The following is a 14,627-nucleotide window of genomic DNA, read 5'->3' on the forward strand; positions in this document are numbered from 1 at the left end:
TTAGGTGACTGGTAATGCCTTTGTCTTTGAGCCACTGGGCGAGTGAGAGGCACGGGTTCAAATCTGACCCAGGCAAGTGCTTCTAACCTTGTTACACTCGCACACCTTGGAGGGCGAGTAATGCCGTTGCGTCTCTCCCCAAACCGCCCCCCTCCCCCCACATCCCACCCGTCCCGACAGAAGCAGCACCATGTTCTGGAAGTTTGATCTACACACGACGTCCCACATCGACACCCTCCTGGAGAAGGAGGACGTGACCCTGACGGAGGTCATGGACGAGGAGGACGTCCTGCAGGAGTGCAAGGCCCAGAACCGCAAGCTGGTGGACTTCCTGGTGCGGCCTCAGTGCATGGAGGACCTGGTCTCCTACATTACCCAGGAGCCCGGCGAGGACATGGACGAGAAGATCAGATACAAGTGAGCGGGGCCTCGTGCGTGAGTGCGTGTATGTGTGTGTGTGAGTGTGTGTGTGCGTGTGTGTGCGTGTGTGTATGTGAGTGTGTGTGTGTGTGTGTGTGTGAGTGTGTGTGTGTGCGTGCGTGCGTGTATGTGTGTGTGAGTGTGTGCGTGCGTGCGTGTATGTGTGTGTGTGTGTGTGCGCGTGCGTGCGTGTATGTGTGAGTGTGTGTGTGTGTGTGTGTGTGTGTGCGCGTGCGTGCGTGTGTGTGTGTGGTGTGTGTGGTGCGTGTGTGCGTGTATGTGTGTGTATGTGAGTGTGTGTGTGAGTGTGCGTGCGTGTATGTATGTGTATGTGTGTGTGTGTGTGTGTGTGTGCGTGTGCCTCTGTGTGCTCGCTCAAGGTGCTCTGGGTAAGGCTGAAGGCCCAAGTGTGAATATGGATGAGCAGACCCCACATACGAGGGGTATGCCTTATTCCTCCAGCTGCCTGCATTCAGAGTGGATGCTCTGCCATTTATGACTGGTGGGCTGATGTAGCATAGCTGTGCACAAGGATTATTTTTAATTTTTTTTTTTTTTAAACACGTTTTAACTCCCGGATATGTTTAACTGTGATCGGCTTCTGTGATAATCGTGTAGGGTGGCGTTTAGGGTGTCGCCCTCGCCCCCTGTCCCCATGGTGACCTTTCTAACCCTTTCGGCGTGCCGTCCGCAGGTACCCCAACATATCGTGCGAGCTGCTGACCTCGGACGTGGGCCAGGTGAACGACCGGCTGGGGGAGGACGAGAGCCTCCTGATGAAGCTGTACAGCTTCCTGCAGAACGAGCCCCCCCTCAACCCCCTGCTCGCCAGCTTCTTCAGCAAAGTGCTCAGCATCCTCATCAGCAGGAAGCCCGACCAGGTGAGCTCTCACGGGGGGGCGGAGTCTGACCAGGTGAGCTCTAATGGCGGGGGGGCGGAGTCTGACCAGGTGAGCTCTCATGGGGGGGGCGGGAGTCTGACCAGGTGAGCTCTCATGGGGAATGGGGCGGAGTCTGACCTGGTGAGCTTTAATGGGGAGAGGGGAGGAGTCTGACTTGGTGAGCTTTAATGGGGGAGGAGTCTGACCTGGTGAGCTCTAATGGGGAGAGGGGAGGAGTCTGACCAGGTGAGCTCTAATGGGGGAGGAGTCTGACCGGGTGAGCTCTAATGGGGAGAGGGGAGGAGTCTGACCTGGTGAGCTCTAATGGGGAGAGGGGAGGAGTCTGACCTGGTGATCTTTAATGGGGAGAGGGGCGGAGTCTGACCAGGTGAGCTCTAATGGGGGAGGAGTCTGACCTGGTGAGCTCTAATGGGGAGGGGGGCGGAGTCTGACCTGGTGAATTTTAATGGGGAGAGGGGCGGAGTCTGACCAGGTGAGCTCTCATGGGGGACTGAGGCTGACCAGGTGAGCTCTAATGGGGGGGGGGGGGGATGTTTTAAAGCAGAAATGGGATTGTACTGAATGTCCAGTTGCAGTCGGCTGCAGGTGTGGTGACTGAGAGGGCAGTTCTCTGCAGCCTTTAAACTGTGGCCAATTAGAGGCTCCGTAATATCAGCTGTGCCGCTCTGCTCAGCTGGCTAATTCCTGTCCCCCTGGCGCTCTGCAGATAGTGGAGTTTCTGCGGAAGAGGGAGGACTTTGTGGACCTGATGATCAAGCACATCGGCACGTCGGCCATCATGGACCTCCTGCTCCGGATGCTGACCTGCATCGAGCCTCAACAGCTCCGGCAGGACGTCCTGAATGTGAGTCCCGCCCCCTGATGCCCCTGGCGCCCCCGGGGCCTGTCCTCCAGCCACAGGGAGCTGTCTTATTTCATACTCGTGTAATTCAAGCCTAACTCGGTGAACCCTTCGATGGTTTTGTCGTTTTTTCCACTACCCTCGGTTTTTTTTACAGACTGCACAGGTTTATCCAATAGATAACCCTTCATTTAATAATAAATCATAAATGTACATTACATACAGGGATAAGAGAAAACAAAAATACATACATTTATAAATAACTATGCATTTAACTGCTAATTATACTTTTTGCCATTAACTGAATGCCTACAAAAGTGAGATTAATCCCAACACTGCTTGAGAATAACAGCAGGATTTGCATCGCCTGTAAAACAATGGTTATGTTCCCGTAGTTGTAGCAGTCATAATAGCAGGAGAGTGTTTTAATAGTAATATTTACGATGATCGCTTGAGTGTGTCTGTTTCGGTTTCACTCCGTCCTCGATTGCGTGTCCTGCTTTCACCTCCTGTACCAAAGTCGTCCTCATTGGAATGAAGCATGACTTGAAGTGGCAGTTCTGCTGGCAGTGTTTGTTTCTGGGGAAAGTTTCTGAAGTATTACCAGTGCAGTTCAGCATGCTGGGTGAGCCGTCTGTGTTTAAGGCAGCTAGTGCTGCTGGTGACGAAACAGCCAAAATCCAGGGAAATGTAGTCATGAACTGTCCCTGCATTACACTTTATCACAATGCCAGCTGTGTGTGTGTGTGTGTGTGTGTGTGTGTGTGTGTGTGTGTGTGCTTGTGTGTGTGTGTGTGTGTGTGTGTGTGTGTGTGTGTGTGTGCACGCGCTCGTGTGTGTGCTTGTGTGTGTGTGTGTGTGCACGCTCGTGTGTGTGCTTGTGTGTGTGTGTGTGTATGTGTGCACGCGCTCGTGTGTGTGCTTGTGTGTGTATGTGTATGTGTGCACGCGCTCGTGTGTGTGCTTGTGTGTGTGTGTATGTGTGCACGCGCTCGTGTGTGCTTGTGTGTGTGTGTGTGTGTGTGTGCACGCTCGTGTGTGTGCTTGTGTGTGTGTGTGTGTGTATGCGTGCACGCGCTCGTGTGTGTGCTTGTGTGTGTGTGTGTGTGCACGCTCGTGTGTGTGCTTGTGTGTGTGTGTGTGTATGCGTGCACGCGCTCGTGTGTGTGCTTGTGTGTGTGTGTGTGTGTGTGCACGCTCGTGTGTGTGCTTGTGTGTGTGTGTGTGTGTGTGTGTGCACGCTCGTGTGTGTGCTTGTGTGTGTGTGTGTATGTGTGCACGCGCTCGTGTGTGTGCTTGTGTGTGTGTGTGTATGTGTGCACGCGCTCGTGTGTGTGTGCACGCTCGTGTGTGTGCTTGTTTGTGTGTGTGTATGTGTATGTGTGCACGCGCTCGTGTGTGTGCTTGTGTGTGTGTGTATGTGTGCACGCGCTCGCGTGTGCTTGTGTGTGTGCACGCTCGTGTGTGTGCTTGTGTGTGTGTGTGTGTGTGTGCACGCGCTCGTGTGTGTGCTTGTGTGTGTGTGTGTGTGCACGCTCGTGTGTGTGCTTGTGTGTGTGTGTGTATGTGTGCACGCGCTCGTGTGTGTGCTTGTGTATGTGTGCACGCGCTCGTGTGTGTGCTTGTGTGTGTGTGTGTATGTGTATGTGTGCACGCGCTCGTGTGTGTGCTTGTGTGTGTGTGTGTATGTGTGCACGCACTCGTGTGTGCTTGTGTGTGTGTGTGTGTGCACGCTCGTGTGTGTGCTTGTGTGTGTATGTGTGCACGCGCTCGTCTGTGTGCTTGTGTGTGTGTGCACGCGCTTGTGTGTGTGTGTGTGTGTGTGTGTGTGTGTATACGCGTGCTTGTTTCTGTGTATGCACGTACGCGCATGTATCTGTGCTGCCACCGTCTGTGTGTGTGAAACACACTCTGTGTGTGTGAAACACACTCTGCTGCCGTCTGTGTGTGTGTGTAACGCGCTCTGCTGCGTGCTGTGTGTGTGAAACGCGCTCTGCTGCGTGCTGTGTGTGTGTGTGTAACGCGCTCTGCTGCGTGCTGTGTGTGTGAAACACGCTCTGCTGTGTGTGTGTGTGTGTGTGTAACGTGCTCTGCTGCGTGCTGTGTGTGTGTGAAACGTGCTCTGCTGTGTGTGTGAAACGCGCTCTGCTGCGTGCTGTGTGTGTGTGAGACGCGCTTTGCTGCGTGCTGTGTGTGTGTGTGTGTGAAACGCGCTCTGCTGCGTGCTGTGTGTGTGTGAGACGCGCTTTGCTGCGTGCTGTGTGTGTGTGTGAGACGCGCTCTGCTGCGTGCTCTGTGTGTGTGTGAAACGCGCTCTGCTGCGCGCTGTGTGTGTGTGAGACGCGCTTTGCTGCGTGCTGTGTGTGTGTGTGTGTGTGTGAGACGCGCTCTGCTGCGTGCTCTGTGTGTGTGTGTGTTGAACGCGCTCTGCTGCGTGCTGTGTGTGTGTGTGTAACGCGCTCTGCTGCGTGCTGTGTGTGTGAGACGCGCTCTGCTGCGTGCTGTGTGTGTGTGAGAAACGCGCTCTGCTGCGCGCTCTGCTGTGTGTGAAACGCGCTCTGCTGCGTGCTGTGTGTGTGTGTGTAACGCGCTCTGCTGCGTGCTGTGTGTGTGTGTGAAACGCGCTCTGCTGCGTGCTGTGTGTGTGTGTGAAACGCGCTCTGCTGCGTGCTGTGTGTGTGAAACGCGCTCTGCTGCGTGCTGTGTGTGTGAAACGCGCTCTGCTGCGTGCTGTGTGTGTGTGTGAAACGCGCTGTGCTGCGTGCTGTGTGTGTGTGAAACACACTGCTGCCGTCTGTGTGTGTGAGACGCGCTCTGCTGCGTGCTGTGTGTGTGTGTGTGTGAGACGCGCTCTGCTGCCGTCTGTGTGTGTGAAACGCGCTCTGCTGCGTGCTGTGTGTGTGTGTGTGTGTGAGACGCGCTCTGCTGCGTGCTGTGTGTGTGAGACGCGCTCTGCTGCGTGCTGCGACTGCCCGGGGTGAGGAGTGGGCGGCCGTGTGTCCTGCATGCGGCTCGCCGCAGCCGTTCTGCAGCTGAAGCGGCTGCTCCCCGCGCCTCGGAGGCGGGCTGAGAGCATGCGCTGGTCTGCGTGTCACTGTGACGGGGGCGGAGCTTGTGCTCGTCTGGGCCTGTCGTTTGGGGCGGAGCTAAACTGTCCGTTTCCCTCCCCAGTGGCTGAACGAGGAGAAGGTGGTCCAGCGGCTGGTGGACATGGTCCAGCCCTCTCAGGACGAAGATGTGAGTAGCTCTTACGGTACACACGAACACACGCACACATGCACACACACGCACACATACACACATACGCACATACACACAGACGCACACATGCACACACACACATACGCACATGCACGCACGCACACACACGTACAAACACGCATGAACGCACACACGCACCTGCATGCACACACACGCACGCTCACACATCTTCATAGTGTTACAGATTCCTGTTGATTGCAGTTCTGTGATGTCCTGATTTTAAAGGTGCATGTTGATTACAGTGCTAAATGTTGAAAATGGGGCCGTTTCCATTCAGTGAATTAAGTTTACTGAGTGAAAGTTCTGTTCCTGAATTTAAATACGACTGTAATGTTGTGTTTTTTGAAGATTTCTTTTTGGCGATTTTGTCCGCTGGATGCCCTCAGTGTAATATAGTGTGATGAATGGAAATTGAGCTCCAGAACTGGCTCCATTGAAATGCAATTGAGCCCAGCCCTGGTTGAAGCAGACTGTGCAGTTCTCCGCTCTCGTTGGCTGCTTACGGAGGGTCTTTTTGCTGCTCTGATGTTTGTGTTTTTGTTGTTTCCCTCCCCACAGAGGCACTCGAACGCGTCGCAGTCCTTGTGCGAGATCATACGTCTCAGCCGAGACCAGATGTTCCAGGTGCAGGGCTGCTCGGAGCCCGACCCCCTACTGGCTACACTTGAGAAGTGCGTCCCCCCCCCCCTCGCCCCCGTGCCACCCCCCCACTCACCCCCACCCTGCCGGTAGCGCAGGTCTCTTCATCACAAACGGTCGCGTGGGCAGCCGCTTTATTTCCGGCGTCTAAACAAGGCGAACGGCGGCTCTTCAGCTTTTCGTTTGGGCTCAGCTGTAACGTCAGCTGCTTAATGAGTCTTAACGGGCCTCCTAACGAGCCAGAGGGTCTGCTATCATCCCCGTATATTCCTCTGTTCCTACAGATAGCTGTGTTATCAGCTGCCCACGCCCGCGTCTGTGTAGAGTCCCAGTCTAGTGCCGCCTGTTAGTGACTTACTTAAACCTTGTGCTGTGAATGTATATCCAAATAACGACTTGTATTTTCTGAGTTGAAATTCCAAAAATGGAATAGTGTCATTGTTGTAAACGGCTGTAGTTGTTCAGCTTTTGGAGGCCGCTTGCCGTGGACTTGTGGAGAACGTCACCCTCCTGGCAGACGGAATGCTGCCTGCCGCTCGTTTCCCCGGTAACAGGAAGTTGACCCCTCCCTCATTCCAGGCAGGAGACCGTAGAGCAGCTGCTGTCCAACATCTTCGACAAGGAGAAGAACGAGTCGGCCATCGTCAGCGTTATTCAGATCCTGCTGACGCTGTTCGAGACGCGGCGGCCCGCGTGAGTTCCCATCATGCTCCGGGGTTCCGTGGGGCGGGCTGCCTGCGCTGGGAGGCGGGGTCTGACGCGTGTGTGTGTGCTGCGGGGTGTGTGTGTGTGTGTGTGCGTGTGTGTGTGTGTGCGTGTGTGTGTGTGTGTGTGTGGCGTGTGTGGGTGGTGTGTGTTGTGTGTGTGTGTGTGTGTGTGTGTGCCGTCTGCAGGTTCGAAGGCCACTTGGAAATCTGCCCCCCGGGTATGAACCACCCCTCCTTCTCGGTCAATCAGAGCGTCCTGCAGGCAGTGAAACCACGACTGAAAGACTTCCACACACTGCTGCTGGAGCCACCAAAGGTACTCTACACACACACACACACACACACACACACACACACACACACACACACACACACTCTCTCACACACACACACACACTCTCCACACACACACACACACTCTCTCACACACACACAACGTACTCTCTCACACACACACACAACCTCTCTCTCACACACACACACACACACACTGCTGCTGGAGCCACCAAAGGTACTCTACACACACACACACACACACACACACACACACACACACACACACACACACACACACACACTGCTGCTGGAGCCACCAAAGTTACTCTGCACACACACACACACACACACACACACTCTCTCTCTCACACACACACACACACACACACTCTCTCTCACACACACACACACACACACACACACACACACATACGCACACAAGCCTGTCCACTCGCACACAAACACGTGCACTTCCTGAAAAGCCACCTTCTGATTGGCCGGTGTCTAGCGGTGGCCCAAAAAAATAAATACACACGTTAGTGTGAGGGAATGTGGATCATTTTATCACAGCAGGCTGAGAGAAATGCCTGGTGCTCAGGGTGCTGTGGGTCAACACTTCCTGATTTTTCAGGTTTCGTTTCTGTGTTGCTATGGAACCAAACAAAAACACAAAACAGTTTCTGCATCATGTGTGGGCTATAAATATGTGGCCAAGAGCAGGGGGTGGTTGGGCCCAATAAAAAGAAAAAAAATAACGACAAGATTGGTAACTTCTCCCTCTCTCCCCCCCTCACGCTCTCTCGCTCGCTCTCTCTCTCTCTCTCAGAAAAATGTGATGAAGACCACGTGGGGGGTGCTGGACCCCCCAGTGGGGAACACTCGGCTGAACGTGGTGCGGCTGGTGGCCAGCCTGCTGCAGACCAACACTCACATCATCAACCTGGAGCTCATCGACCTCAACACTGTGGGGGTCATTCTGGTGAGCCTGCCCCGGGACTCCCAGCTCCAATAACACCGGCCCTCCTCCTCCGGGTTTAACATTGGGAAGAGTGCGCTCTGTGCTCCTGAGTTTGGACAGGGCCCCTGCGTGTGTCCTGGGACGCCCAGCTCAAATACACAGATTTAAAGCAGGGAAGAGTGCGCTCTGTGCCCCTGAGTTTGGACAGGGCCCCTGTGTGTGTCCTGGGACGCCCAGCTCAAATACACAGATTTAAAGCAGGGAAGAGTGCGCTCTGTGCCCCTGAGTTTGGATAGGGCCCCTGTGTGTGTCCTGGGACGCCCAGCTGAGATACACAGATTTAAAGCAGGGAAGAGTGCGCTCTGTGCTCCTGAGTTTGGATAGGGCCCCTGTGTGTGTCCTGGACGCCCAGCTGAATACACAGATTAAGCAGGGAAGAGTGCGCTCTGTGCCCCTGATTGGATAGGGCCCCTGTGTGTGTCCTGGGACGCCCAGCTCAGATACACAGATTTAAAGCAGGGAAGAGTGCGCTCTGTGCCCCTGAGTTTGGACAGGGCCCCTGCGTGTGTCCTGGGACGCCCAGCTCAGATACACAGATTTAAAGCAGGGAAGAGTGCGCTCTGTGCCCCTGAGTTTGGACAGGGCCCCTGTGTGTGTCCTGGGACGCCCAGCTCAAATACACAGATTTAAAGCAGGGAAGAGTGCGCTCTGTGCCCCTGAGTTTGGACAGGGCCCCCGTGTGTGTCCTGGGACGCCCAGCTCAGATACACAGATTTAAAGCAGGGAAGAGTGCGCTCTGTGCCCCTGAGTTTGGACAGGGCCCCTGTGTGTCCTTGGGGTGTTTCAGAGAGCGGGGTTACTGAGTTAGCTGGATAACTGCGCTGAGTAAAACCCGAAACGGCTCTGTTTACTTCAGTCTCTGTTCCAGATTTGGGAGGGTTCAGGGTTTTACTCAGACACACACACGTGCATTCACCCACACACACACACACACTTAGGGCTGTCAGCATTGGTGTGAAATTGAGTTAAATTCTAACTTTCTAAAATTGGTATCAATTTGAATATCTTGAAATATAATTTGCCTGAATGTGTACACTGTTGGGCGCAGTGTGTGTGGTAATTTGCATCGAAGGCCGTCTCTAAGGCCTCTAAGGCCTGAGTGGTACCGTCCCCAGAGCTGCTCATGATGCCGAACGCGTTTCTGAGAAATCGCAGTGTTGTCATATCGGGTAAAGGGGAAATGTGAAAGCGTTCTGGTTTTTCTCCTGAATGGCAGTGTGGTGTGTGGGATTTCTTTGAGTTTCTCTGCTCGCGGGGCTAGTAATGTTGGAGTCATTTTTGGTAAATTTAAATAAAAAATTTTTTTTTTTTGACATACTCACATTATGAGTAGTAATGTAGAACATCACTTTGAGGTATAGCTAGCACAGTAAATGCTTAATGTCGTTTTCCAGTGATTGCATGGGAAATATGCTTACATATGTGTATTGATGTCAGAATTGGCAGACCCAGTTGGGTGAACAATGGTAGTTTCAGACAGTGGGAGTAGTCTGCCTCCTGTCTGTCTGTCTGGCCCAGTTAAAGGCAAACAGTGTTTATCTTCCATAAACACAGTGCTTTAGACTGCGCCGTCTCCCCAGATAGCACCCGCCGCTGGGTGTTATGTGGTGTGGTGTGTCCGTGGGCCGTTTTCAGGGTGAGAAACCCGCTCGTTTCATAAGCACAAAAAAAACCCACTGATAAGGCACAATGCGGTTTTGGAGGAATGCGTTTGGAAAAAAGAGGTGTATGTATTTTTAGCTGCGACTGCAGCTCTATTGCTTTGTCTTTTGGTCAGTTGGTTCACAGAAGTGTCCCACAGTTTTCGCCCCAGGAGGCTGAAATTTGGCATGGAGGTTGGTCATGACCGAAGGTAGAGCTGAGTAACTTTCAGGCCGATTGACCAAGAGGGGGTGTGGCGATGGGCGTGGCCTATCGCAAAAAAGGCGCATAACTCCCGAATGGATTCACAGATGTGCACAAGATTTTGTGGAAAGGTTGGTCATGAGCCAAAGAAGAGGTCACGTGTTCGTGTGAGGGTGTGTGCATGGATGCATGCACACATTGATGCATGCTCGTGTGCGGTCGCAGCTCTTGCAGATTCGCGCTTGTTAACTTCTGCTTCTGCTTTTTTCTGTCCTCAGGATATGTACTTTAAATATATATGGAATAATTTCCTGCACATTCAAGTGGAGATCTGCACCGCCATGATCCTCGCTATGCCTCCTGCCCAGAACGAGAACCCCGAAATCAACAGAGACAGCGAGCAGGAGTCTGTCAGGGAAAACCACCTCGTCAAACACGTGAGTTTGCACCTCTAACACCCCACTTTCTCTGCGCCCCCCAAATCGGGCCGTGCGTCCTGTGGTGCCCCTGATAATGCCGCTGAACCCCGCTTCTCCCCGCAGCTGTTCCAGAAGTGCCAGTTGATACAGAGAATACTTGACGCCTGGGTCTCCAATGAGAAGGAGCAGTGAGTGCCGCCGTTGGCCTGGGGAGTGTCCGCGCCTCGGGGGAGACGATGATGTCATCTCTGATTACGGGGAATCTGAGGAGGATGTGGGTTCTGCATTGTGGCTGTTGTAACAGTGTAAGGCGTGTTGTCCTCAACGATGCTTTGTTTGTATGCGTGCGCCTGTTTGTGTGTGTGTGTGTGTGTGTGTGTGCCTGCCTGTGTTTCTGCGTGTGCGTGTGTGTGTGCCTGTGTGCGTGCGTGTGTGTGTGTGCCTGTGTTCCTGCGTGTGTGTGTGTGCCTGTGTTCCTGCGTGTGTGTGTGTGTGTATGTATGTGTGTGTGTATGTATGTGTGCGTGTGTGTGTGTATGTGTGCGTGCGTGCGTGCGTGCGTGTGTGTGTGTGTGTCTGCGTGTGTGTGTGTATGTGTGCGTGTGTATGTGCGTGTGTGTGTGTGCGTGTGTGTCTGCGTGTGTGTTTCAGGGCCGAGGGCGGGCGGAGACGAGGTTACATGGGTCACCTGACCAGAATAGCCAACTCCATCGTCCACAACAGTGACAAGGGGCCCAACAGCGCACTCATCATGCAGCTCATCTCAGGTGAGCCCCCCCGCCCCCCCCGCCCACCTTCCGGAACATTCCCGGCTGCAGGTCACCGCTGGGCCTGGAGGGAATAACGTGCTTCTGCCTCCCGTTTCAGAGCTGCAGGAGGACGAGAGGGAGAGATGGGAGGCCTTCGTTTCCGGCACTCTGGCGGACACAAACAAGAAGAACACTGTAGATCTAGTGAGTGCGCCCCCGCTCAGAACGTCCACCAGGGGGCAGCGTTCCCCTGCTCCCCCCAAAAACTGCCACAAACACGCTCACTACCTTTCCATTCTGCAGTCAAACTCTACCTTTCCATTCTGCACAGTTGAAAGAACAGTTCAATTGAAAATACATTTATTAAACTGCAGGTGGCAAAATGGCTTGTTTTTTTTTTTGCTAAATGATTAACTTCATGACACATTGCCCAATGTTGCGCTGTTGGTGTGCTGATGCTGCCAGCTCATTGGCTCGTTGTTTTTATTAACATTACCCTCAAGCCAAGCCACTGGGGTGAATTGTGTGATTTTGTAGGCAGCGGATATTTTGGAAGCACCGCGCCCCAGAATGTAGATCCCCTTGTAAAAGAAGCCCTGACTGTTTGCGTCAAGACGAGCATCTTTGAAAGCAGTGCGCACATCTTTGAAATGTCACCGTGAACTGACTGAAAGCACGAATGTGGTTTGTGTGGGCTTGGGTGGGTGAATTAGAGGCCCCCTAATGGAACCTGCTTGTGTCCCCCCCCCCTCCTCCCCCCCCCCCCCCAGGTAAATACACATCACATCCACTCGTCCAGCGACGACGAGGTGGACTTCAAAGACAACGGCTTTCACCAGGACTCCTCTTTACAACAAGTAAGTCTGTAACCGGATGAGCTGATCGACTGTACAGACTTATTAGCTGCTCATAGCTGTGCAGCTACAATTCATATCCGCTTAATTGCTAACGTACTGACATGCTATTATGGTTAAACTAATATGAATATTTCTTTATGTGTGTATATATATAATGTTTATATGCATTTCTGTGTACTTGAATGAATGGACATGAAGTAACGCTTGATGAATGTTATGCTGATTACTTAACCCAGTGTTGTGATGAAAGTGCTTTGATCTTGAAGAACGGAGGTGTTTGTAGTGCCAAGACTATATCATTATCACTGGTCCTGGGTCTGCCAGGCCTTTTCTGATTATCAGATGCAACAAATGACGTCCAATTTTATTGAGCAGTTCGGCTTCAATGACGAGGAGTTCGCCGATCAGGACGATGTCGTGGAGTGAGTACTGATGGTGCATGCTGTTTCCATAACAACGCCCCCTCCCTCCCCTCACCCCCACCCCCCTACCTCCACCCCGACTCGTTGCCGTGAGTTGCAGATGTTCTGGGGGTGGGCAGATAAGATCTCCAGCGGAGAGCCGAGCGATCTGCACACTAATGAAATTGTTCCATAAATAATCGCAGGTGCACACGAGTCTAGGAGGGAGTGGGGGAGAGGGGGGGGGGGTTACTGTGTTAAGAACAGGGCTGTGTGATAAACCATGTCTACTTTGAGTATTTTTTAAGCACAATAACAAAAACATTGCTGCTGTACAGCACATTGGCTTTCTGTTCGTGTTTATATCCCGTCTTATACCTGATGTGGTTTTAAGCATCCACTGGGGGAAAAAAAACATCACCACTGATATCTATTGGGTCTTTGATAAGACAGCTAGCCAATCAGTAGCAAGGCTGGACAGCTTCCACGTGATGGTTCTGTTTTTTTATTTTTTATTGTTTTTAAGCACATTAGGTATGATTAAAGAAAAAAAACAAATAGAAAGGTTGTACACAAGATGGTGGTGATTGTTATTGCGCTGAAAAAAAAGCCACAATTCTGGTTATGGAAAATCACCCGGCCCTATTTAAAATGCATTCAGTTGAGTTTTTATTAGAATAGTGTGGGGGCGAGTCTGGGAATATGTAAATGTGCTGTGACACGCCTGCAGTTGGGTGCGCTCAGAGACTGCATGTGTATTCAGAGTAATGCTGCGGACAGTTCCTGAGCTTTGCAAATCAGAAGGCAAGTCCACTTAAAGCCCCGCCCCCTCCTCCTGTTGGTTTCTGGGTATTGTAGTCTCTGAACACTGCTGGGAAATGGGACTGTTCTCTTGTGGAGGGATGGGGTGTGGTTTGTCACTAGGTGCAGACGGGGTGGAGCAGTGCTGTATTTCGGGTGCTCTGGTGGCTTCGCTGTCCTGTTTATTTTAATCCCTGCTTCTCTGAGCTCTTGCACAGGGGGTAAAAAGGGGGTAAAATTGTGGAATGGGGGTAAAAGGGGTGAATATTGTTCAGTTGCCTGTCCATGTCAAAGCACTGCACGACTAACTGGGCTGTGCTTAAATCCTGTTTTTTTCCCATGTTGCAGTATTCCCTTTGATAGGATATCAGACATCAATTTTTCCCTGAATACAAATGAAAGTGTAAGTGTCCCTTTTACAGTTGGCCAAATTGCTGAAATGACAAATTTAGGACATTGCATAGTGTTTTAATACATTAGATACTTGTTCACCCGTCTGTTTGAGGTGCAGTGAAAGAGTATTTGCAGTAACTGTATTAAACTGTAATCTATACAGACGCAGGTACACAGACAGGGTTCAGGTACAGAGAGGGGTTTGGCTGAATTATGAGCTTTTGTGTGTTTATTTCCTTCAGTTTCTGCAGTTTGCTCATAGTGTTCATATCTACCAGGATTATATACAGACGCAGTGTAAGATTGGCACTGCTGTGTCTGTAAGAGCAGGATGTGTACAGAGTGCTTGAGTGTATAGATTTTGCTATGTAATGCCACATACTGCAGTGTAACATAGTGTAGTGTAATAATGTAATGGAGTGTGATGTAGTGCAGTATAATAATTTAATGTAATGGATGCAGTGTAATGTAATAGAGTGCAACGTAATATAGTGTAGTGTGATAATGTAATGGAGTGTAATGTAAATATGACGCAGTGTAGTGTTATAATGCAGTTTTTTGAATGTAGTGTAGTGTAGTAATGTAATGGGGTGTAATAATGTAATGTGTAATGTTGTGTGATTGTAATGTAGTGTAATGTAACATGTCCTGGCTTGGCCCCCCTGCAGGCGAACATAGCTCTGTTTGAAGCCTGCTGTAAGGAGAAAATCCAGCAGTTTGAGGATAACGGGTCGGACGAGGAGGACATCTGGGACGAGAAGGACGTGACCTTCGCACCCGAGGCTCAGAGACGTCCCCGGTAGGTTCCCCCGTCTCGTCGTCCCCCTGCTATCAGCTCCGCGTACGCTTGTGTGCTCCCCCTGGAGACACCAGCGCCTGCTGAAAGCGCAAAGGTGTGAACGGCCCACCCAGGGTGAGAGGGTGAAACGTGAGGAGAGGACGGGGCTAGCTGCGGGGGCTAGCACAACGTTAGCGTAGTCAGCGGGTGTGTGGGGTGAGGACGGGGCTAGCTGCGTATGTTAGCGGAGTGTTAGCACAGTAAGCAGGTGTGTGGGGTGGGGATGGGGCTAGCTGCGTATGTTAGCGGAGTGTTAGCGC

General features: G+C 52.1%; 1 protein-coding gene across 10 annotated transcripts in view; it reads left to right on the forward strand.

Moving 5' to 3' along the window:
- The window catches only part of ppp6r3 (protein phosphatase 6, regulatory subunit 3), a 28,620-nt gene that overhangs the window by 4,884 nt on the left and 9,109 nt on the right, over window positions 1–14,627 (forward strand). For 4 of the 10 annotated variants that reach the window (XM_064313631.1, XM_064313633.1, XM_064313632.1 and 1 more), the window contains exons 3-18: window positions 181–417; window positions 1,115–1,301; window positions 2,029–2,166; window positions 5,335–5,400; window positions 5,983–6,095; window positions 6,643–6,756; window positions 6,957–7,086; window positions 7,873–8,025; window positions 10,188–10,346; window positions 10,452–10,516; window positions 10,980–11,095; window positions 11,196–11,281; window positions 11,848–11,934; window positions 12,259–12,356; window positions 13,485–13,539; window positions 14,198–14,328. In XM_064313631.1, the coding sequence (XP_064169701.1) occupies window positions 191–417; window positions 1,115–1,301; window positions 2,029–2,166; window positions 5,335–5,400; window positions 5,983–6,095; window positions 6,643–6,756; window positions 6,957–7,086; window positions 7,873–8,025; window positions 10,188–10,346; window positions 10,452–10,516; window positions 10,980–11,095; window positions 11,196–11,281; window positions 11,848–11,934; window positions 12,259–12,356; window positions 13,485–13,539; window positions 14,198–14,328 (1,925 nt within the window). In that variant the 5' untranslated portion in view covers window positions 181–190. The remainder of the gene's footprint in view (window positions 1–180; window positions 418–1,114; window positions 1,302–2,028; window positions 2,167–5,334; window positions 5,401–5,982; window positions 6,096–6,642; window positions 6,757–6,956; window positions 7,087–7,872; window positions 8,026–10,187; window positions 10,347–10,451; window positions 10,517–10,979; window positions 11,096–11,195; window positions 11,282–11,847; window positions 11,935–12,258; window positions 12,357–13,484; window positions 13,540–14,197; window positions 14,329–14,627) is intronic. The other 6 variants (XM_064313635.1, XM_064313637.1, XM_064313636.1 and 3 more) reach the window with 2 other exon arrangements.

The sequence above is a fragment of the Anguilla rostrata genome, chromosome 16 (assembly GCF_018555375.3).
Source record: "Anguilla rostrata isolate EN2019 chromosome 16, ASM1855537v3, whole genome shotgun sequence".
Taxonomy (NCBI): domain Eukaryota; kingdom Metazoa; phylum Chordata; class Actinopteri; order Anguilliformes; family Anguillidae; genus Anguilla; species Anguilla rostrata.